Source organism: Danio rerio, chromosome 1 (genome assembly GCF_049306965.1).
Source record: "Danio rerio strain Tuebingen ecotype United States chromosome 1, GRCz12tu, whole genome shotgun sequence".
Taxonomy (NCBI): Eukaryota; Metazoa; Chordata; class Actinopteri; order Cypriniformes; family Danionidae; genus Danio; species Danio rerio.
This window is the reverse complement of record NC_133176.1, coordinates 39,082,553-39,108,149: the sequence shown is the minus strand read 5'-3', so window position 1 is coordinate 39,108,149 and position 25,597 is coordinate 39,082,553. Positions and strand designations below refer to the sequence as shown.

Genomic DNA, 25,597 nt, shown 5'->3' with positions numbered 1-25,597 from the left:
ATTAAAAAATAGTTAGATTTATTTACAGTTTACACACAGTTTATCATGATTAATATGTGATTAATAACTACAAACAAATAATTTAATTCCATTTATTTTTAGAAGGAGCAGAAATAAATACAAAAATAAATGGGAAATTTTAGATTGTTACTGTCGGCACTGTTCAGATAACGTGATGTTTGGCGCCCTCAAGAGGTTGTAAAATGAGATGCAACCATAAAGAAAATCGCATCAAAAGAATCCCCTCCAGCTTGATGAGAGCTGTCCTGTTAGTGAGGAGGGTGCTAGAAGAGACCAGGAGGTAAGGAGACCGGGAGAAGTGGCGAAAGAAAAGGAGATTTTGGAAGAAGCTGGTCTGTTTCTCCTTTCTTCGCCCAAAACCTGGTAAAGAAAGCTCAGGGTGAGAATGGGGAGCAGCAGAGTGAGAGAAAGAAAAGGTAAAGCAGGAGGCGGAGGCAGAGGCAGAACCTTCTACTTGTTGTAACGTTATGTCAGTAACTAAAGTAATATAAATGATCGTCATAGCTTTAAACATTATTGTGTCTGTAAACATATGTATTATTAATAGCGTTGACGTGTTTTTGTGTGTGTTTTTCTTTTAAATAGTGATTTGTCAATTTCCCTCTTTGGATCAAACCATTGTACGATAACACATGCACTGTCGAGGATTGTGTCCACCAGAAAGGCACTTCATCAGTAGACCAGCAGATTCAGGAGCAGAGTGAGGAGGTGACGCAGGACGTACGCTGAGGCAGAACCTTCCACTAACGGTAAATCTCTTTATTTTTTGCATGACTGGACTTAATCACGAAAAAAGAAAACAAAATCAATATAGCTTTAAGCATTTGAAGAGTTCAGATGCAGTTTTCTCTGAAAATGTCATCAGAAATGTTCTTCTAAAATCTGAATTTTTCTTGGTCTCATTAGTTAGTTATCTGCCTAACTAACTATATTTATGTGTTATACTTTGTCTCATTTAACATAATTCAAGTTCTTATTTAAACGGTCAGACTAATCAAACATGCTAAAAATTCATGAATGAAATTTCAATTCTGAAAGGATTAATGTTCTGAAATAATATGCAAACTGTCACAAATTGTGTTCTGTTGATCAGGTGTTGGTCAAGTTTGCCTGGAAAATAGAGGGCATGGAATCTCCAGATTTTAAGTAGACTGTGTACTATATGTGATCTCTTTCTTTATCAATGTTAATCATAGACTGAAAATTATTTCTCAATAAACAAATCATAAACATTTTCCTGTTCCTCAGGAAATCAGCCTGACACTCAAAGCCAATGAAGGTCTCAGCTCATCCAACATCATCAAGTTGCTGGACTGGTAGAAGCTCTCTGACCATTATATTATGGTCTTGCTGCACCCCTTGTCGTAACAATGTCTCTTTGACTTTTTGGAGAGCTATAGGAGCATCTCAGTTGAAGCGTTTGCATGGCATGTGATGCGGCAGGTCATTGAGGCAGCTGAGACCTGCTGTAGACGAGGAGTTCTCCATAGAGACATTAAAATGGAGAACCTATTAGTGAACATAGACAACATGAATGTGAAACTGAATGATTTCAGCTGTGGCTGCCTGTTGGATGAAAAGCTATATTACACCTTTAGTGGTATGTACTGTAATAAAACGGTAGTCTGGGACATTAAATTTAGTTATATTATGCACAAACTAGTGCAAGTATTATGGATGGCTATCTGTATTTTCCAGACCACATTGATTTGGACAAGATTACAAACTGGCTGTGGTACAGTATCTGCCATCCTTGTCGAAAGATGAGATCTTTAAAAAATTTCAACAAATGTAATTGTAAATTGTACAAAAGAAGTAATTGTATCTTACAAAGCCATATGGCTCAGACATCTAAAATGCTGTCATTAGGTGTAAAGAATGTTTAAACTAATTATCAATTGTTATTCCCGTCTTTCAGAATCATCCTGATCCCGAAGAGAGGACTCCTCTTGACCAGATTCTTCTCCAGGACTAGTTCAGGATACCTGAGATAAGCAAAAACACTGAGAGTAATTTTGTTGACATAAACGAAAACAAACAGACTTCTAATGACAGCTGCGTGATGCTTTAATTTTTTTTAAGATTGAATGTTTTTGCATTATGTACTGTCATGTAATGATTTTAGGTATCAATTAACGTTATTATTATACATCACACGTTGTCTTAGTTATGGCATTAAAAATTATATAAAATTCTAATAAAGTTTTACCTTTACATTGTAGAAAATGATGAATCTGTCTCTAAAACTATATATTTTACCAGACATGTGCTCGAACTACAAGAAACTGAGGAAAGGAGTTGTTTATGCTGGAGTTCGTGCCAAGGATGGTCTTCCACTATATTTATATATATATATTGCATTATCTGCCTAACTAACTATTTTTATGTCTTACACAATCAAATTTCAATTTTCAAAATATGATTGACCTAAAGTAATATGCTAACTGTCAAAAATTGTGTTTTGTTGATCAGGTGGCAATCAAGTTTGCCTGGAAATTTATTTGTCTGCAAATTATTTCTCAATAAACTAATCTTAAAGGTTTTCCACTAGCCTGACCATCCGGAACCTGTTCCTCTGGAAATTGGCCTGACACTCCTGGCCAATGGGGGTCTCAGCTCACCTAACATCATCGAGTTGATGGACTGGCAGGACCTCTCTCACCATTATTTCATGGTCTTGCAGTGCCCCTCACAGTGCCAGAGTCTCTTCGAGAGTGATGCGGCAGTTCATTAAGGCAGCTGAGACTTGCTGTAGATGAGGAGTTCTCCATAGAGACATAAAAATGGAGAACCTATTAGTGAATATGGACACTATGCATGTGCCACTGATTGATTTCGGCTGCGCAGCCTGTTGTATGAAACACCATACAACACCTTTATTAGTATGTTCTCTAATAAAATGGAAGTCTTGAGTTTCATAACCCACAAGCTTCTGGATACTGAAGAAACTCGCTGTAGAAAATCAAACATTCAAATCTCTTTCCTTTCAGGCACAAAGGCATATGCCTTCCCGATACCATTGGCTGTGGTATCTGCCTTCCTTGTTGATTGGTGAGATCTTTAGAAATTGCAATAAATATAATTGTAAATTGTACTAAACAAGTTTTTTTTTCAAGTTTTAAGTAATAGTCCATCATTATTCCCACCTTTCACAATTCAGCCATTTGATCAAAGCCTGCATACATCCAGATCCCAAGGAGAGGATTCCTCTTGACAGGATTCTTCTCCACGACTTTCAAAAGGCAAGACATGTGTTATACAAAGGTCAAAGTCTGTTTTTTAGATAGTAAACTTGATTTTGTTTGTTTTTCTTTAGATCATTTAAGTTGTGGAGGCTGGAGCACCTTGTGCCGACCACCCAGGAGGTTCTCTTTAGTCATCTTACCAATGGCTAGCTAACACCAGTGGCCTCTCCATCCCTCCAATCCTTTGCGTCTTGCAAGGATTACAAACTCAGGTAGCGTCTGGTGTCTAGGGATGTATAGTTGTACATAGATTTCATTTAACAAAAATGTATTGTTGAATTGAATGTTTTGTTGGTGTCATTTTTGTACAATTATTAGTCTCCCCAATAGGTCGAGTTCAAATCATCTGTACAGCTGTATATATATTCATTCATTCATTTTCTTGTCGACTTACTCCCTTTATTAATCCGGGGTCGCCCCCGCCAACATATCCAGCATGTTTTTACACAGCGGATGCCCTTCCAGCCGCAACCCATTTCTGGGAAACATCCACACTCTGTGGGGGAAACCGGAGCACCCGGAGAAAACCCACGCGAATGCAGGGAGAACATGCAAACTCCTCACAGAACAGCCAACTAAGCCAAGTTTCGAACCAGCGACATTCTTTCTGTGAGGCGACAGCACTACCTACTGTGCCACTGCATCTATATATATATATATATATATATATATATATATATATATATATATATATATATATATATATATATATATATATATATATATATATATATATATATATATATAATAAGGGTATAAGCTGAATTCAGCTGAATTGCATTTATTCTATTTGATGAGGTTACATCTGTAATTCATTACAGACATTACAGATTAGCAGCATGACCTCTCTATAAAACACATACAGTCATGTCATTTCATTACAAACATATGCAAGAAATCAACTCGATGTAACAACTGATTAGTAAGACAACTAAGCACTTAAGATGTTTTATTATTATTATTCCAAGCAATCATAAAGCAACTACACATGCTTTCTGGATGTGGCACACTTTCCGTCACATTTGCTAAGCTTAGACACAAGATCAAATTTGAGCTGTTTCCTTTGTGTTATCCGAATGTAGCATGTTCATGTTTATGAATGTGATTACTGTCATTACAGAACATCACAGTTATACAGGGGTTCCCACTCTTTCATTAACAGCAGATTCAAGGACTTTCAACGACTTTTAAAACTGCCACCACCATGAAACTTCTTACTGTACTCAACAGTTCACTTACACTTAAAATTAACAATAATACTGTGTGCATAATGATGAGTTTTTTGAATGAAGAATTTTATTTTAAATAGCCATGTTCAAAAACTTTAATAAAATTTGTCGAATTCGATACTAATTAAGAATTTACCTCTTTTTTACAATTGTTTTTACAATTGTGGAAATAACAGCATAATCGAATTTCATTTAAAATTTAATTCACAAACCTTAAGGACCTGTTTGTTTTTAAGTACCTTCTAAAAGTGTGGGAAGCTTGTTTTAGTAAAAAAAAAAAAAAAAAAAACTGCAACAAATAGATGACGTGTAATGTACAAAACAATTTGATGTGAGAAGAGTTTAAGAAAAAAAGTTTAAAAACCAGTAAATACGTATTATAATAATAAATTATAAATGTATGTTTACAGCAGTTCAATAGTTATTCGTTTCCATATTTACAGACTTAACAGTGACTTATGGAAAATAATCTAAATATATACTTTACATAAGTTTTTGGAGGACAAATAAAACATCTAAAGTCAACATAAAAAAGTGTGTCTAGCCATACTGATACTTAGATTAAAACAGACATTAATTACCTTTTTAATGGTTACATGCATCTAAAACCAGTTTTTAGAGATTATATTTATTATTCTTGGTGTATTCATCTCTTCCAAAACAGACATGAATGCGCATTATACGGTTCACTGCACCAAATTGAAGACTACATAATTGACAATCTTAACATCATTGTGAACAAAAACTTCAATAGTACAGATCAAATAATACAGAACAATGTTGCTATCTTTACGCACTTGCTCAAAGGCAAACCCAATTACTGTGGTACCACTGTTCTCCACAATTAGCACAGGTCATAAAAGTCATAGAATCATTATCTGCACTGCCACTCTGCACCCAGGATGGCAAGAAAAGAGTCCCTCGTGAGATTTGAGTCACCCTGCAATCCATACTGTCACATTGCCTGCAGCGAACTTTATTGGTAGGGGTGCCTTCAACTGTTTCTGGCAACTGATGCTCACTGATGGCCAAATTAGTGTAAGTTTCTCTGAGCTGTCGAAGTTTCTCACCTGCCATTTCCTCTACAGACATCTGGGCAAATGCATCTGGAGTCAGTTGTCCTGAAATAAGGCCTTGGCGTAGGTGGGGGTTGTTTGGGTTCTTTAGGTTGGCAACCTTGCTCCTAATATGAAACTTGAACTTATGCTGGTTTCGTCCATGAAGAGCATGAACATGCAACTCAATGTTCTCAGCAAGGGCTTTGAGCTTGTTCATATGACCTGGGTCTGTTTGTTGGTTTGTGCCAAGAGCCTGAAGAATCAGATGGACACATTTGGATCTCAGTGCTGTAGAGTCACAGTTAGTTGTGTGCTGATTTGTGTTTTGAGGAACTGAGGTTTGAGCACCTTCCTCTGCATCAGATCTATTTGATTCCACGGCTGGAGTGAGGCTCTCTTGCTCAAGCTGTGGCTGGAGAGATTCTGCAGATTCAGTTGCTATACAAAGTTTTTTAGAAGATGCATTAAAGCATACATTATTACATTTTCCCTGGTTTGCATCCTTTGTTATATCAAGCTGCTTTGTGTTACATGCTTGACTCTCGTTCACTTTTTCATGTAAGGGCTGAAATCCATTGGTTAAAAATGGAAATCCCAATGGTAACTCAACATTAGACATGTTATGCGTCTCTGACTCTCTGTTTGGCGTCTCTAATTCCTTGTCCTCCCGTGTGTTTTTGTCATTATTTTTGAGTAATATTGCATGTGACAAATTGTACAACTTCTTCCATTTTGTCAGCAAGCTTTTTGCTTTTGTTTTAGCACTCAAAACAGGACAGGACTTAAGCAGTCTGTAAAGAACTTTTACAATATCTGTTGTCTGAATCTGCTCTAACGTGACAGAAGTGATGTCGAGTTCAGTCAGTAATGATATAACATCTTCATAACTGCCGTCCTCGTGCAACCTTTCGATTTGTGTAGCATAATATATGATCTCTCTAGTATGCATGACGTCTTCGAAATTAAGGAAAATTAAGGAGTAGCGTTACACCTGGAAAATACTGTTCTTGAAGAATCCGAAGCGTTAGCTTAGTTTTCAAGCGTAATAAAAATATGTCCGCTAACGTTATCTGAATTGCAGACAAACACGTATCTTCTTTATTAACTAAGCAGTAAAACATTTTTTACAAAGTCGCTACTTCTACAGCCATGTATTTCATCAACGCAATGCAGTTGTTGTTGTTGTTCTTCTTCTTCTTCTTGCAAACTTTGGCAGCTTTACTGAATTTCCGCCACCTAGTGGGGAGGAGGGTGAGGGGTTGATATAGAAAGGAATACAGAAATAGACCAAAGCAAAGAAATGGGGGGAAAAGAAAATGGTAAGCTATTTAATCAAATACATAAATTAAACTTGTCTAAGTAACAATGTCTTTTAAGATACTTTAGGTATACTTTAGTTTTTATTAAATTAACATCTTTAGTTATTAAATTTATTAATTCATTCACTAATTTTCCTTCAGCTTAGTCCTATTATTCATCTGGGCTTGACACAGCAGAATGAACTGCCAACTTATCCAATATATGTTTTACACAGCTAATACAGCACCTATACACCTCATAGCTTATACACCAAGTGCATGTCTTTTTCTGTGGGACAAAACTGAAGCACTCGGAGGAAACCCACGCCAACACAGGAAATACATGAAAACTCCACACAGAAATGCCAACGGACTCGAACTGGGACTCAAACCAGTGACCTTCTTGCAAGGAGGCGACTGTGCTACCCGCTGCGCCACCGAGTTGCCCGTTTATTTATTTAGTTATTCAATTTATTACTTCTTTAGTGTTAGATTTAAACTTCCTGCATTCTTCATTTCCTCCATAAGCTGAGATCTTTCCTCATTATAACTATGACAATTAAAATAACACGCTCAACTAATTTTGGATTTCCACATATACTCCACATACCTGTATCGTGTTTGCCAATTTCAAACAGTGATTGGTTTAATGCAGTGAGCCCAATTCGGAGGCATGAGATTGTCATCCCTTCTTTTGTCACAAACCTGTCATACCCAACTTACCTCATTATTTGATACAATTGTCTTCCCCTTTCTTCCTGAGTCCATGTCTGTCGCCATCTTTTTTTTACTGACTTTAATTAAACCCTACATTTCAGATTTGCCCAATGGGACATTAACATTTTAGAGAGTATACTTTAGTGCTTTCTTTGCCAACTCGCACACTATTTCATACTTTATACTTTAACTCCCAAGTGATATATTCTGTACAGAGTCTGGAATATTTCAATAAGAATGTCCTGTCTTGCTAGATACTTTTTTCTTTTTCTTTTTAATTAACAATGCTTAAACAATAACAGAAAAGCTTTAATACTTTTTTTTTTTTTAATTTACACAAAAAGACTGAGATGACAATCAATTTGCATTCACAATCTTTTCATTCACAATCTTTTCATTCACATTAATAATAACAATACACCATAAATAAATAAATAAATGAATGAATGAATAAATAAATAAATAACAAAAGTTAACAAACAAAATAAATAATTGAAAAAGTAGCAGGGGAGATGAAGTACTCAAATTCTAAAACCAATATGCTATCACATATTCATCTTTAAATACCACCAAAAATTAAATTTTATGAATATAGAATTGTAATAATGTCAACAAGTTATTTAATATAAAGTGCTCAGCATACACCCCTCACAAATTTATCTTTTAAATTCACATTTTTAATATGAAGCTATAAAATATCATATTTGTGCATATACATTAGATTAGTCAGCACTGAAGCCAAATCTTTAGCTTATCTAACAAAATAACTTACGATAACGTTCCAAAAACTAGTACACCCAAATTGATATGATATAGAAAAATATTAAAAACAAATTTTAAAAATGAGATATCAAGAAATTGAAAGTTTTTGTTGAAATTTTGTAGGTTGAATTTTTTTATTTAATTTATTATTATTATTATTATTATTATTATTATTATTTTGCAATATTTGGCTTGAATTTAAATGTATTATCTTTTACTTTCTAAATATGTTTTATGACTTAATCCTTTAAAGCATCTGTTTAATAAATCTGTTTTGTTTAAATGCACCAAAATACATTGCCTGAGAAATTCACTGAGAAATGGATACAAATATTCATTTTCAAAATAACTTTTTATCCTTACTATTAAATCAAACTTAAGAATTTTGCATGAGAAGATGAGTCTAAAAAGGATGAAGATGAAATTTTATGTTGTATCCAAACTAATTATCATACCAAAATGTTTGTACCAGATTACATTGGAAAAACAAATGATTAATTGTTATATCCAAATTACAAAACTGGCATACATTTAAGTCCCCAGTATTGAAATGTAACCTATAAATATGATTGACATGATTGTATAGTTGAATTCAATTATGGTTGTCATTTAATTGACAAACAGTGATGCTTGTGCACTCAAAGTTTTGCTGGTATATATATATATATATATTTTTTTTTCTAAACATTCAGTTTAACCAGTCAATAACAGATTATTAATATGTAATCAAACATTTCACTAAGCTTATACCTGTGCTTAGTACATAATGCTTTTGAATGTAATAAAATTTCTACTGCTAAAAATATTAGAATAAGAACTGTTCAATAACAATGTTTTTACTAACATGGTTTAATTACATTAATAAGACTCTCCATTTATGTAAACAAAGTTTATTGTCTTGACAATCAGTTTCTTTCTTTATAATACAGGCAGTTCTGTTATACTATAGACTAATTTAAATACATTATGAACACTAAACTAATGGATACAGATTTATTTCAATGCATTTTTGCAGAGCTGAGGAAGAATATTGAACCATACAGTTCAAATATAGGAACTAAATTATCATTTCATATCTGCAGAGGGAGCTGTTCGCACACTTTTAATGGTTAACTTTCCAACGTGATGCTGTAAATGTAATGTTTGTATTGTGCATTTTCCTTAGTCCCACATTCGCCACAGCAGAATGAACCGCAAACTTATCTAGCATATGTTTTATGCAGTGGATGCAATTTTAGCTGCAACCCAGTACTGGAAATCACCCATACAAACTCATTCACACACATACACTATACGGTCAATTTAGTTTATTCAATTCACTCATACTTGTAGGGGAAAGTGGAGCACCTGGAGGAAACCCACACGATCATAGGGAGAGCAGGCAAAGTCATCACAAAAATGCCTACTGACCCAGCCGGGACTCGAACCAGCAACCTTCTTGCTGTGAGGCGCAAGTTAAAATAGTAATCCATATGGTGTAGATATTATATATGAATAAAAAGTATTAGCAAGTGCATGATTACCAATTTGTATTTAATCTTTTGGTTCTTTTGAATTATAGACTCTTCTTTTTACCATTTTATGAGTATACATTGCATACCAAATTTTTGAAAGGCATTTCACAGCATAGACAAACTTTAGGTACACTGTAAAAAATAAAAAGTTGAGTTAGCTTAAAATTTAAAAGCAACCAGCTGCAAATAAATTTTAAGTTTATTAAGCTTCAGTGGTTGAAGTTGTGCCAAATAATTTTTAAGTTACTGAGAAGGCTATTAAGTCAAGTATACTTATACTAATTTGGCACAAGTTCATCCACTGAAGCTTAATAAACTCAAAATTTATTTGCACCTGGTTGTATTAAAATTTTAAGTTAACTCAGCTTTTTTATTTTATACAGTGCAAGTCAAATGAAGAAATCAAAAATCAAAGTCTCCTCAACTGATTTTTTTACTTTCATTGAACAAACAGTTCCAAACATGAGTAAACTGAACTCTGAGCTTAAAATATGTCCACCTTACCTACAATTTTAATCTGAGTAAACAATTTGTGAGTTGCATTTTTTAGGATTGAATTTTTATTTTAGATGGAATACTTATATAAAAAAAAATAAGCTGCTAGATTATTGATAATGATTGATTTTCTTATTTTATGATTATGATTGGCTCTAGTTTGCCAATGGTGAGCCATTCAGAAACATCTTTTTAATTTTTATTTAATTCACTTTTATTCATTTTAATTTAATTTTAATTCACTGTTTTTTTTAATTATTTTAAATTTCATTTATTACATTGCATATTGATCGTATAAATAACTTTGAATTAAAAATGTTATAATTGATATAAACCTTAGAAAAAACTTGTAATAAAAATGTTATAGAATGTCATAAGCATAAATAATTTATGTTATGGCAGCGAGTTTAAAATTTTTATTTGTAATGCCTCTTGACTAAAAAATAATCAAAATAAAAAGTGGCTATTATTATTTCAAAAGTGGTCATGATGGAGTATATGATAGTTTGTACAAGACATATTTACATAACACCCTATACAAGTTATGAAAGCAGTATTTTTCCTCTGTAACACTTTCGATTTTTTTTTAGCATGAATGTAATATTACTGGTTAAACTAAGTGGTTCATATTGTTGTTATTAAGGTACAATGGGAAAATTAAGTATTTTTTTATTAAGTAGTTCTCAGAAAGCATATTTCTGATGATGATAGCAACTAAAGAAATCCATATATGCAAAGAAATCAAATCCAATGAGCTTACAAATTTAGTTATGCGTAATAAAATGAAATGAAGTAGGGGAAAAGTATTGAACACCCTTCATCAGTGTAAATTGGACATTTCAGCAAGACAGTGATCCAAAACACAGCCAAGGAAACTCTCAAATGCTTTCAGAGAAAGTAAATCAAGCTGTAGAATGGCCCAGCCAATCACCTGACTTGAATCCAATAGAGAAATACAAAATAAAGATCGGATTTGATGAACGAGACCCACAGAACCATCACAATTTTTACACTCTGTTGAAGTGGGTGAAGAAAAACTTACACTTGAGCATTTCATTCTTCATATGAGATGTGTCTTTAAGCTGCCATCACCAACAAAACTTTTATATAAAGTATTAAATACATTTTAGTACTTTCTACTTGTCATTTCATTCTTATTACACACATTTTTTTTGTTTTTTAGATTTTTGTTTTGTTTTGTTTGTGTTGTTTGGGTTTTTACAAAAATCTGGTTCAATTCCATGTCAACAGCTCATTCAGAAATATTATTCAGGAAAAAAACATAATGTGTTCAATACTTATTTTCCCCACTGTATGTTCTGTAGTGGCATTACAATTGTTTATCATATTTAGCTTACCACTATTGGCAAATAACACAACATTTCAGCATAAATGGAAGCAGACTGTGCAGAGGTTATCATCAGAGAGGTTACTGGTTGGTTGTATTTGCTGTTGTGTTTTGTTTCAGTGTTTTCTACGTTCTGTGGTTAATTGCCACTGATTGAATGAAGGATGGAGAGAGAGAGAGAGAGAGGAGGACTGGAAGAGAAAGGCAGCTTCAACATCAATAAAGTGGGGTGGGGGTGCATAGTAAAACCTGATACCTACAAGCCCTCCCATAAATTCAATTGCTGGGCTATCTCTGTGACCTTTAACCCCACGCTGCTACAGTTACAGCACTGTAGCCATGGCAACGACAATCAATGAAGGGACAAATGTGACATCATTGAGCACAATGTCTTGCTCTCAGCTGATGATTCAAAGGAAAACCTTGCAGCTAGGATAGCTGAATTCACTTTTAAGCTGCGTAAAACATATGCTGGATATGTTGGCAGTTCATTACAGTGTGGGGACCCTTGATTTATAAAGGGACTAAGCTGAAAAGAAAATGAATGAATAAATGATGATTCATCTATAAACGATATCGGAGGAATTGGAGATCACGGTTGTTCAGTTTAGGATTGCCCACTTGTCCTTTACGCATTAAAATACCTCCAGATTCCTAAAATCTTTTAACTATATGCACTGTTGAAGATGAAAATTAGATGTCTTTCTATCTTTTTTGAGGAACATTATTTTTTAAAAATTTCAATAATTTTCTCACGTATTTGTTGGCAAACTGGCGATCATCAGCCCATCTTTGCTCCTATCACATTAACTCAGCAATTTTCATCCGTTTAGACACCATGGTATCCTAAAATATGACCATTCTGACACTGATGATGAAATTATATATGGATTTATGCAGTTTCTTGGTGACATATGTGAAAGAAAATTTATATATGAATCTTAAATGTCTATATGCAAAAAATATTTCTATTAAATAAGATTTCTATTTAGCTATTATATATACGGTGTATATATATATACAGTATATATATATATATATATATATATATATATATATATATATATATATATATATATATATATATATATATATATATAGCTAAATAGAAATCTTATTTAATACAAATTTAATACAAATATATATATACTATTGTACGGTTTGATTCAATATTATACACTATTTGTTATTTTTTATCATATTTTTAATCTATTTACTTTATTATTTCACTAACTCACTTCACTTTCTATAAACTTTCCTGCTGACATCCTATAGCAGTTTGAAAATTGTAGCTTTTTGAATAAAAAAATGCTGTTCATTGATTGTTCATTTTAGCTGAGGTCTGTTAAATAATAACATTTTAAAGATAAAACTTAATATTACACATTTTTGTTCTTTTGTAGTAAAATGATTTGGTAATTCATTCATTGACAGGCCATCCAAGATGTACATTCTTCACCTTAAAATTAAATTATAATTGGGGCTCAACCGTTTTTGATGATCCATAATATATATTTAAACAATTCTTTAAACAATCGTTTCATTTTTTTATTTTTTGAGTGAGCAAACAGTATTCCTTTAATTACAGTAACATGGAATTTCATTATAAGGTGTAACCTGCAGTTTCCAACAATTATCCCCATTTTAAAAGGCCTGGTATCTCTTGCTGGTTTCAGCTCAGGCTTACCTTGCATATATTTACATTTGCAGGCTGTAAATGTGTTTAACATGCTATGCGGATGGAATTGAGTTTAGGGTGGGTCTGGTTTTTGTTGTAATAGAAGCTTCATTGTGTAAATGCTGAGTTCTTCTCTTGCTGACTGTTGTAGTCTTCCCTCCTATGTTTTCTTTGGCGTTATAGCGCATGCACATACTATTATTCCTTTCTAAGAAAAGCAGATCAGACATGGAAGCTTTGTTTACAGCCAGAGCTATTTTCACCACACAGAGCTCTGTTTAGAATACTCCACAGGAAGGGATGATGTCAGTGGACTATCGCTTACAATATCTCCAGATGGACACTGCACCAGGGCTCTGTCTCATGGGAAATGATCTTACAATGTGGAATTGAAGGAACATCTGCGAGAGTGGAATAAAAATATCATTTCGTCTTCAAAGCTGCATGCTTGATGTAGGACAGGAGTTATATTTGCTGACAGTACCACCAACACCTGTCAAATAAACAGACAGAGCAGCTTTGCTGATGTGACTTAATATGTTTTCCTATTAATAGCTGACAATATTATGATTTCTGCGGGAGGTCGGTTAGCTGGTTGTGCAAGTTTGCTCTACTATCTGACGTCTTCTCATTATACCAGCAAAAATATCATTGTCAGTACACTCTCAGATATAAAGGTCACAGGGGCAGTACCTTTTCTAAAGATATTTGTCCCTGAAGGGTCTATAATGGTACCTTAAAGGTACTTTTTAGGTATATTTGGGCTCTAAAACGCACCTTCGAGGTACCACTGTGGACTCTTTTGAGTACAAATATGCATTTTTTGAAAAGGTTCTGCCCCAGTAACAGCTCTTGTACCTTTTTTTTCTGAGAGTGTGAAAGGTGAATATGACAACTGCTCAATTAAATTTGTGTGTAGAAGTAAAGCAGACGTTTAAACAATCACCACATTGTCAGCATTCAAGTGACCTCTATTTAACTGATGGAACAACTAAACCATAAGTTATCAATTTAACAATTTTATTGCAAAATTAATACTTTTTCTTCCCAAATTTAAGATGTAATAATACCACTTCTTTTTATTAAAAAGACAAATCACCATTAGTGTATTGTGCCGGTATAAGATTTTGACAATATGATAACCTCGGATTAAATATCATGGTTTCGCGGTGTTACAGTATTGTGATTACTGCTTCAAAAGACAGTACGTCTTGGTAAAATTCTAAATCTTTTTCCCCAATGAACACAATTTATTTTATTTTAAGCAACTTTTAGAGTATTTTGAATCTGTAAACATGTCAGGCAAAATAAATAATTAAAATAAATCATTGACTTCTCCTGTCTCCGTTAGTTGAAAAACACAGATTTCTTTACAACTTAAAAAGGCATCTTTGGATATCTTTTTTCTCTTTGGATATAAAGTAAGCAAGTTTAGTATGGGGGGCAGGGCAGTGGTGCAGTGGGTAGTGCTGTCGCCGCACAGCAAGAAGGTAGCTGGGTCGCTGGTTCGATCCTCGGCTCAGTTGGCGTTTCTGTGTGGAGTTTGCAATGTCTCCCTGCGTTCGCGTGGGTTTCCTCCGGGTGCTCCGGTTTCCCCCACAGTCCAAAGACATGCGGTACAGGTGAATTAGGTAGGCTTAATTGTCCGGACTGTCTGTGTGGATGTTTCCCAGGGATGGGTTGTGGCTGGAAGGGCATCCGCTGCATCAAATCTTGCTGGATAAGTTGGCGGTTCGTTCCGCTGTGGCGACCCCGGACTAATAAAGGGACTAAGGCGACAAGAAAATGAATGAATGAGAGTTTTGCATGCTGGGATGTTGGTGTATAAGTGATTTGATTTTAAAAATGTTGCTGAATCATGGGATGTTATATGGATACTTCTTTTCTGCTAGAGATTTTGTTGTCCTAAATCGCTGAATAAAATTTTTGTTTAAAAAAACAAAAAAAGTACTTGTACTATACAATCCCAGAAATAAATGTACGCAAGCTGTCACTAGGTTGGTACCTTTTCAAAAGGCATTTGTACCTGAAGGGTCCATTTTGGTACCTCAAAAGTAGTACCTAAAAATTTTAAAAGGAACACTTTTGTACTTTTTAGGAACTAATTTGTACCAGTGCAGTATTAATAAGGACCTTTTAGGTACAAAATTGTACCTTTCGAAAAAGGTACCACCCCAGTTAAGATCGTGTACCTTTATTTCTGAGAGTGTAGGAACGGTAGAACAGAACATTTGAATGGTTTTAAACCTTGACTTTTTTCCAACCACGGTAAACCTTGAAACTGATTATCGTTCCATAATCACCATGTAATTGCACAAATCACCACAGCTGTATTAACCTTATTCTGCAATGTTTTTGTAATTGTTTTAGTAATTTTAATTCAGTTGCCTATGGGAGAAATGACCAAAACCAAAGAAAACGGCCAAACTACTTGCTCTACAAACAAATGTTTGCATGACTATATAGACAAAGTGAAATAATATAATAAAAAAATAATCAACATCAAGCAGAACGAGCTGTTATTAACTTCTAAATATGACTGTAAGTGAATGAACCTGGAAGTCTCAGGCCAAAAAGATTCAAATGGGTGCATCCGCTCGTTCACAAAGAAGGTGAATAGTATAGTGCCAGTACAACTGCCAATGAGAAATGAGGACACTTAAAACACACAATAGGAGTCCTGGTTTGAGAATGTTAAATCATGGTTATTTTGTACAGTAGCTGTACAGATCTCCATATACTATAGTATATAGGCCTATTAACTAGTTTAGCATGCATCTTGTCACATTCGCTATAAGTAGATGTGCAAAAACAGCTCAATATGTCAAATGTATGTATGTATGTGTGTGTTGTGTGTGTATAGCACACAGCAATCTTTGAAACAGCGTTTACAACCCAGACTCATTCTGAAAATGTTCTGCTATATACATTTCTGGAGAGCGCCAAATATGTCTCAGGAGCTACGCTTTTTTGCAGTTTTTGTTTTCGCGAATCCACCAGAAGCCGCTGTGTACGCTTTTTGAGATCTCAAATATCTCTCGCAAGTGCCACTCGCACCTGCTGTTCTTGTGTAAATCCACCAGAGGCCGCTGTGTTTGCCTTTTGAGATCTCAAATATCTATCGCAAGTGCCACTTGCAGCTGCTGTTCTTGTGTAAATCCACCAGAGGCCGCTGTGTATGCCTTTTGAGATCTCAAATATCTATCGCAAGTGCCACTTGCAGCTGCTGTTCTTGTGTAAATCCACCAGAAGCCGCTGTCAACTGACTGTGATCGACTGAGCCATCCTCCTTCCCCAAACCCACCAAATAGTGTTCTCATAAGCACTGATTGACCCTCCCACCCACTTCCCTAAACCCAACGAACAGTTTTAAATAGCAATTAAAAAAATAGAAAAGCCCCTGCCTGATTTTTACCACGTTTCCAGATTTTACCACATTCTCACCCTGTTATTTACCTGTTTATTTTATTTTTTGTCTTACCCGCTTTCTGGAACCATTCTACGCTGGACTCGAATCCCGTCATTGTGGTCAGCACCTCTCTCCGTCTCAAGTCCGCTGACGTACATGACGAGCTAATTGGACTAACTGGCAACAGTGAGAAAGCTGTCCATACTGAGGTAAACGGTCAGCTGGCAATTGTGAAAAGGAACAGCGTCATACTGCCCCGTAGTGTTCGTTTTAAATACGAAAGCAGCCATATATACTCCTGGCTACATGATTCGCGATATCCAGAAATGTACATAGGGCTATGTTTTCAGAATGAGCCTATGTTGAGCATTTGTGTGCTCATTCATCATTGCGAAAAACCTGAAAAGTAATCCACAACTACATCTAATAACCATCCAGAAAGTTCCATGGTTTGTTGTTAATATGGTATTTGTGACAGTGGGTGTCTGCTTCTTTAGTGTCTAATGATTTGCTGTCATTGCTGCCATCAATGTGTTGTGTTTACTTTATTTGAACAGTGCGTGAACAGAGACAAGACACACTGTAAAACCCAACCGTCAACTTTATCAAATAAAATGAGTGTAGTTAACTCAAAATTGACTGAAAGTTAATTCTACTCATCTAAACAGAGTTTTGAACTGAGTGTTGAAGGCAATGAGTTAAATTAATACCTCATTACTTCAGCTTAAATGGAGTAAGTTCACAGTACTCATTTAGTTTTTTTTTTTAACTCAAATGGTTTGTTGCAATCGGTTTCATCAAACGGTTTGAGTTGATTTAACTTTTTGAGTTTAACAGCACTCAGTTGGTTTGAGTTCTCTTCATTTATTGAGTTTTACTGTTTCCTCAAATTGCTTCTTTTACTCAAATGGATTTGCTGTGTAAATATGATTTTAAACACAACAATTCATCCAGAAACATAACAAAACGTTAATTTCTGTACCTGGAAATTAATTTATTGAATACATGCTTGTACTGTATCTACAGTTACAAATTATATGATATGTCACCTTTTACTAGAAAAAATACATTTAAGTGTTTTTAAATGACATATAACATATACATACCAAATATAACAATTAACTAGCAGATCACAAATTTAAAGTTTTCACTGTTTGTGTTTTAATATAAACATGCATAGTTAAATAATTTAAAAACATATATCACAATATTTAAACACTTTCATGCACAAAACTATGTCCAATGTGCTTTTTATCACCTAAATACCACAGATGACCTTGGCAAATGCTTACACTAGCGTGGTCTTCAGTATGCAAGCCCTCCACCAAGTGACCATGGCAGCTGTTCCAGCCTCTTGAGCTTTATGCAAAGCCCCACAATTGTCCTCTTATTCCTCTCTCCACCTCGGGGTAAGGCAGACCACCCTCCTAGCAGCCATAGGGATTGGTGATGATGGGGAAAGGGGTTAACTCTAGCTAGGCCAGGGTTATGGGGTGTGTGTGACCGGGGGGTGGGGGGTATGGTCATCTTACATGCCGCTCATTTACAAATAACATATTGTCTATTTGAACAAATGCCAGTCAGCAAAGTTGTTATCCTATCAGGGAGGAAAATAGGAGGCTCAGTCAGCTGTCAAGACTGCTGTGCTCTCTCTCTCTCTCTTCTTTTACCCACATACCTCCAGAGCTACTGGTGTTCGTGTTCTCTAGGGATTAAAAACTGTGCTTTTTATTGTACAGTTATGGCATTCAGAGAACATCAGAGAAAAGGAATATTATAGTAGCTAAATCCACAAAAAAACAAAATAAAAAAATCCACAAAATATTGCTTTTGAAATAAAAAAAACATGATACAATACTATAAAAAAATCAAATGGGATATTTGTAAAGTTAAAACATATTGCTTCACTAACCACAATACATACATACTGTATATATATATATATATATATATATATATATATATATATATATATATATATATATATATATATATATATATATATATATATATATATATATATATATATATATACACTGTATATAAGCCCTGAATTTTGAGATCTTAAAGAGCAGGTTAGACTATAGCAAGACAGTGAGTTGGTTTGATAAACAGGAGCTAGATTATTTAAAGCTTTATAAGAAGCAATATTTTAAAATCAATACGAAATTTAAGAGGCAGCCAGTGTAAGGAGAATAAATTTGAGGTGATATGATCATATTTTCTAGACCAAGAACTCTGACTAGTACTGGGTTGGACCCACTTTTACCTTCAGAACTGCCTTAATCCATCATGGCAGAGATTTAACAAGGTACTGGAAATTCCTCAAAGATTTTGGTCCACATTGACATGATAGCATCACACAGTTGCTGCATATTTGTTGGCTGCACATCCATGATGTGAATCTCCTGTTCCTTTACATCCCAAATGTGCTCTATTGGATAGAGATCTGGTTACTGTAAAGGTCATTTGTCTACATGAACTTATTGTCATGTTGAAGAAACCAGTCTGAGATAATTCAAGCTTTATTACATGGTGTGTTATCATGCTGGAATTAGCGATCAGAAGATGGGTACACTGTAGTCATAAATGAATAGACATGGTCAGCAACAATACCCAGGTAGGCTGTGGTTTTGACACAATTCTCATTTGGCCCTAATGGGCCAAAGTGTGCCAAGAAAATATCCCCGACACCATTACATCGCCATCACCAGCCTGAACCTGTGATACAAGGCAGGATGGATCTATGCTTTCATGTTGACGATGCCAAATTCTGACCCTACCATCCGAATGTAGCAGCAAAAATTGAGACTCATCAAACCAGGTAACATTTTTCCAATCCTCTATTGTCTAATTTTGGTGAACCTGTGTGAACTGTAGCCTCGGTTTCATGTTGTTAGCTGACAGGAGTGGCACCTGGTGTGGTCTTCTGCTGCTGAAGCCCATCTGCCTCAAGGTTTGACATCTTGTGCGTTCAGAGATGCTCTTTTGCATACTGTAGTAACGAGTGGTTATTTGAGTTACCGTTGCCTTTTTATCAGCTGGAACCAGTCTAGGCATTCTCCTTTGACCTCCGGCATCAACAAGGCATTTGCACTCACAAAACTGCCGCTCACTGGATATTTTCTCTGTAAAATCGAGAGATGGTTGTGTGTGAAAATTCCAGTAGATCAGCAGTTTCTAAGATACTTAAACCAGCCCATCTGGCACCAACAAGCATGCCACGCTCAAAGTAACTTAAATCACCTTTCTTCCCTATTCTGATGCTGGGTTTGAACTGCAGCAGATCGCTTTGACCGTGTCTGCATGCCTAAATGCATTGAGTTGCCATATGATTGTCAAATTAGAAATTTGCATTAACGAGCAGTTGGACAGGTGTACATAATAAAGTGTATATTATGGCATTTTAAAAAATGAATGTGAAAGAACCATTTTTACAACACTGTCATCTCTACTCTAAACTTTTCATAAATTTGTATTTATTTTTTTAAGCACCTCATTGTTAGACTGCCCTAAAATGTATCTGTAATCCCAAAAAACAAACAGAGCATCATCATTATCAAATACTGGTGTGGCCCTTTTCTGCTTTGCAAGCCCATTTCTAATAATTAGAGGCTCTTGTGCCCCTCAGTGTCTATGTTAGTTACTGCGCTGACATACGAAGGTCTACTACAGCATAAATAAAAAGCCCTTGGAGACAGTATTTAAATATTACCACTCCAGACATTATTTCTAGAAGAGCAGGAGCACAGTGTCAATGGAGGCGCCTGTTTGAAATGCGAGCTGCCTGATTCTCTGCCATCATACTTAGCATTACTGAAAACACCAGTGCTGTGCCAAAAACCGCTGATGGCACCGAAGCACAAATGAGTCACATATGTAAGCAAACGCACAGCTTGGCACCCCTCAAAGAAATGAAAATACCACTGATTTTAAGTTTGAGTCTATCCTTCGATCAGTTCAGAGAGCTTTTCAGCACATGCGTCCGGCTCCATTGTGATGAGGGTGAATGAAGGCTCAGTGGCAGAGGTGAAAGGCTCTTCCACGACCTCTCCTCCCTCCTCAGCAGTGGGTGATACTGCTAAGACAAATGGACTCAAATTGAAAGTGCACCTGACAGCAGCTCAGTGGGACACCAGATGAGCATTGTAGTTTGCTCGCTCATTAAGAGGCGACATTATCTTTAAACTTTCAGTTGTGCATCATCCAGCATAACAACTTTCTTAAGGCATTGATTGGTGTTTGAAAATATGTTAATGTCTGTGATATATTTTTGTAGATCGTAAAGTTTAAATATGCTCAGCACAGCTGCCACTACTGAAAGTAATGATTTAACCCATAAGCACAGTTTGTTGGTGTTAATAGGCTGTGATTAGATTCATTCAGTTATATTACATATTAATTGGACTTAAAATCAGTTCATTAGATTGCAAAACTTCCTTTTATATAAAGCTGTTATTAAATTTAATAGCATGTTGTGCTTGCTAAGCTTTAACTATATTGCTTTGAGTACATGCTGAAAAACGTCCCACATTTTTACTCAAAAAAAGTCTGGTGATGTGAAGCCATGCAATGAAAAGAATAGAGTAAGATGCAGCATGTTTGCAGATCAGAAATAAAGGGGAAATAGGCTATAAATTGAAGGACAGATAATGGTCTGAAACTAAATATCTTACCATAATATAGTTAATATACGACCAATTTCTGACATATTCTAGCAGTTTGGCAATTCTGCACACTTCTTGAAACGCACTCTCAGCTCGCAGTGTTTTCCCAGATTTCACATTCACGTGCAGCTTACTCGCGCCTCACTCAGACATTCTGTCGCCAACCGCGTGACGTAATCCGCGCGAGCAGCACTTCTACTGTCGATGGTCTCCTTCCGCCGCCAAAAGATAATATAGTTCTATAAGCTCCAGCATTCATAACAAACATTAGATAACTTACAGGACTACTGATGAAACAGAATTTCAAAAAAATATATGTAGTTATACATCTAATTAAGCTGATTTTTACATTAACTTTCAACATAGTATCAAGGAGTTGGCTGATCACTGCCATGATACATTTATGCAGAAATGTATTTATTTATTTATTTTCATGATAATAGAATGTGGCATTGTCAGTTTTCCTTTCTAGTTGCTTCATAAAAAGCCCATGTTGCTTCATGAAGGTTTGTTCATCTGTTTTCTGTATTTTTCAATTGAAAAATAAACGAAAAATAATGTCATAATTTAGCTGTTTGATTATTATTAACAAAATAAAGAATTCTCATATTTTTAATGAACTTAAAGGTGGAAAAGTGAATTAAAATTGTGTTTTTTTCTTGGTAGTTGTGAAACGTATTAGGACAATTATAGGGGGCATTGTCTAATAATTTGTAAAAAAAAAATGTTTTAAAATATACAAATATAAATGGAATCAATATTGTCCTGTCAGTGGGATAAACTAAGCGTTGAATTTTAGAAATTTAGGAATTACCACCTACCTTACTTTACTGCACAGTAATAAATGACTTCAAAGATAAACCTCAAGCCTACAGTTTGCATTGAAATAAATAAATAAATATGTGTTTTCATTGTGTACAAATCTAATTAGACCAACTAGACTAATTCAAAATATACTCAAAAAATTGTTTGCTGTTTATTCAAACTACTTATTTAAAATGAGCTGAAATAACACAATTCTTAAGTTAACTTAATTAAGTTAACAACTTAATTGTTTTATGTTCAATGCACTTAAATTTGTAAAAACTAATATCTTAGTTCTCTTCTGTGTGGAACCCATCATTTTTACACAGTAATATTGCCTTGATTTACTTTCTTCTTTACTCCTTTTAAACCTATTTTAACACATTTTAAATCAGTTTAAAATTTATCTAATTTTTAATGTTTATTTTCTTACTTATTGTACTCTTTTAATATTTTTGTTTATGGATTAACTTTGAATTACCCTATAATTATGTATGTACTACTGTTTATAAATGATCTATAAACTTGCCTTGCATAATATCCTTAAAACCTTTCCAATCATGCTATAAAAACATGCACTCTAGCCTTAGAAACTGTCACATCTAAATTTAATTGCATCTGCTCAAAGTAAAAAAAAAAGATTGACAAAGAATCAGTTATCCCATTGTCCTGCCTAGGCCAGCACCATGATAGATCACATTCTAGCCTCCTTGGTCCCAGATTGAGTTGGCTACAGTGTAACAGTGTTGCATAATTTATCCCACAGTACTTTGAAAACGATGAATGTGTAAAAAAGTAGGACTTGTTAGAACTTGCGCGCCGCCCCTCGCTCACTCCATCCCGCGGCGTGATATGGGCTGAGTGCGGAGGGTGCGGCGGCCCGCGACACACTGACGCCAGGCGAGAGCACAGCGAGTCTGCTTGTATGAATGCTGTGAAGGATCGCGTCGAGGTGGCGCACAAGGTACAGTAAACTTTACTTTACTCTATTTAAACGCGTCAACAACCTGTGAGATTACTACTGACACGTTTGTGAATGGCTCTCAGAGGAACGCGCAGTTTACAACTTATTTCCAAGTGATTATCCTGTAATAAGAGCTGTAATGAAGCATCCAACTTGGCTGTTCTTCATAACAATTACAGAGAGTAAATCATTCAGGATCTGCTATATGGCTCATGTGGAGTGTCTGCACAACAGCTAGTTTTTCCTCATAGTTATGCTTTTTGTAAGGCATACATTATTGTCATTATTTATTTAGTTGTCACATGATGTGATTGTTGATGTTTTGTTTTCCAGTATAGGGTCAGCCAGCTTCAATAGTATAAATGTTTTGTTTTCATATTGTTTTATTTACTTCTTTGATTCTCACCTTTACTATTGAATCCACACAGATGTGCTTTATTCTTTGTTAGTTTTTTATTGTACATAATTTTAGTCCTTATCTCGTGCATTACCGGTTAATTTTGTTTATTATTGTGCAGTTGGAGGGGATTTAATTTTTTTGCTTGCTCAGAAATGCCAATAAATAAAGCACAACACTTACAGCGAATATTTGCCCTGTACATGATGCATGCAGAGCCTGTGAGACCTGAGCCAGATTTCCTGACATCATTGAAGATGACATATCAGATTACTCAAAGGACAAGAATTTGTCCTTGTCCATGATTTGCTTGGATTGTTTTATTCTCACTCATTGTGTGTGTGTTTGTATACGTGTGTGTGACATACAGAGAAAAAGACTGCCTGCAATTTTCTTATATCAGCATTAAACTTACCATTTTGTTTGGATGAGTTGTCTGCGGATGTAGACTCCTTAGTGGACATAGTGGACAGAGATGAGCAGTGACGGTATAGAATTGTGTGCTGGATTTTAAGGGTGGCCTACAAGTATATTATGTGTGCATTGATCATTATAGAATGTAGTCAATGTACAGAGACATTATATGTACATTATATTTTACTTTTAGGTAGGTGGGGCAATGAAGTATATAGCATATATAAGTACACCCCTCACATATATCATATTTTAATAGAAAGCTGTACAATATTATATGTTTATATACATTAGATTAGTCAGTACTAAAGCAAAATCTGGAGCTTATTTAACAAAATAACTTACGATAAAGTTAAAAAATTTGTACACCCAAATTTTTATGTCACAGAAAATATAAAATACAAATTTAAAAAAGCAAAAAGCAAAAAAAAAATAATAATAATGATTGCAATATTTTGCTTGAGTTTAATTGTATTATCTTCAAATTTCTATTAGATTAAATATTGTTAACAGTGTGCCTTTTATGCAATAAAAAAAAAAAAAAAATTGACATCATACAATAATTGCATTCCCCAAATTTTAACGCGATTTTGGAGAGTATTTGCATTTTGAGACTTGTTTGTATCTGCAAAAACTGCTTAAATACGTAAGGAGATAGACCTGTCATCATTTAATCACCATTAACTTGTTTCAAACCTTTATGACTTTATCCTTCTGTAGAACACAAAAGATGTTTTGAAAAATGCTGGAAATCTGTAACCATTCACTTCTATACTATTTGTTTTTTCCTACTAGAAAGTCAATGGGTACATGTTTTCTGCTTTCTCCAAATTATCTTTGTGTTTAACAGAAAAAAAGGAAACTCATTAAGGATTGGTACCAGCTAAATGTTAGTAAATAATGAGGAAATGTAATTATTTGGTGAAGACTATTTTAATATTTTAAATACTTTCATTATTTTTATCATTATATTATTGTTGGTAGTTGATATTTTTAACTTTAAGTGATTTTCTTTCACATAAAAAAGTTTTTATTTACCATTTTGCTAAATTCCAAAGCATATGATCATATTTTATATTCCTCCACAGTTCATAAAAGTGTAATTCCTCATATGAATGTAAACTCACACCCACTTCAAGACATAATGGAGGTGTCACATTCCAAATCCTTTTCAGTTAACCTGTGGAAACATTTCGTATATCACCCTGAACGATTCATTTTTGGATCATTGAACTTCATCTGTTCTTGAGCAAATGATTTAATGATTTAATTAATCAAATGACATTTCAAGATTCAAACAGATCCAAGGATGGGATATCCTCTGGTCCTTGTAGCTCCTTAAAGGATTCTGGGAAAAGTTAGTAATTAATGTAAAATATTAAATTAATATTTGAAACTTGAAATATTTAATATGTTTTTTGTTATCAGATGTTTTTAAACTAAATCTGCTGTGAAAGCTTGAGTTGTAAAAGACCATTGTAAGAAATGCTTTAATAAGACTATGTCTGTATTTGTGTATTTAAATCAGTAAGGGGTTCGTTTTATTTAAAAAAAAATAAATAAATAAAAATTATTCA

General features: G+C 34.6%; 2 protein-coding genes and 2 long non-coding RNA genes across 7 annotated transcripts in view; 2 read left to right on the top strand and 2 right to left on the bottom strand.

Annotated features, from left to right (window-relative positions):
- Nucleotides 1-228: 228 nt before the first annotated feature.
- LOC137490024 (uncharacterized) lies at nucleotides 229-3,548 on the top strand. Of its 4 annotated transcripts, none has more exons than XR_012407177.1 (9): nucleotides 229-437; nucleotides 607-770; nucleotides 1,115-1,167; nucleotides 1,270-1,621; nucleotides 1,720-1,812; nucleotides 1,940-2,903; nucleotides 3,012-3,072; nucleotides 3,182-3,263; nucleotides 3,338-3,548. It is a non-coding gene; the product is annotated as an uncharacterized lncRNA (long non-coding RNA). The 4 variants fall into 4 exon arrangements; XR_012407181.1 differs by having other exon boundaries at nucleotides 1,115-1,176; XR_012407176.1 differs by having other exon boundaries at nucleotides 229-490.
- Nucleotides 3,549-5,122: 1,574 nt separating this feature from the next.
- On the bottom strand, nucleotides 5,123-6,747 carry tceanc (transcription elongation factor A N-terminal and central domain containing). Its single transcript, XM_005159976.6, has one exon. The coding sequence runs from the start codon at nucleotides 6,500-6,502 to the stop codon at nucleotides 5,297-5,299; it is 1,206 nt and encodes a 401-aa protein (XP_005160033.2). The 5' UTR covers nucleotides 6,503-6,747; the 3' UTR covers nucleotides 5,123-5,296.
- Nucleotides 6,748-20,152: 13,405 nt separating this feature from the next.
- LOC141386119 (uncharacterized) lies at nucleotides 20,153-21,665 on the bottom strand. Its single transcript, XR_012407172.1, has 2 exons — nucleotides 21,451-21,665; nucleotides 20,153-20,852 (listed from the first exon to the last, which is right to left on the bottom strand). It is a non-coding gene; the product is annotated as an uncharacterized lncRNA (long non-coding RNA).
- Nucleotides 21,666-23,121: 1,456 nt separating this feature from the next.
- Nucleotides 23,122-25,597, top strand: part of smad1 (SMAD family member 1) — a 35,205-nt gene continuing 32,729 nt past the window's right edge. The window contains 1 exon segment of the mRNA NM_131356.2: nucleotides 23,122-23,209. The gene's annotated coding sequence lies outside the window, so the exon portion shown is untranslated.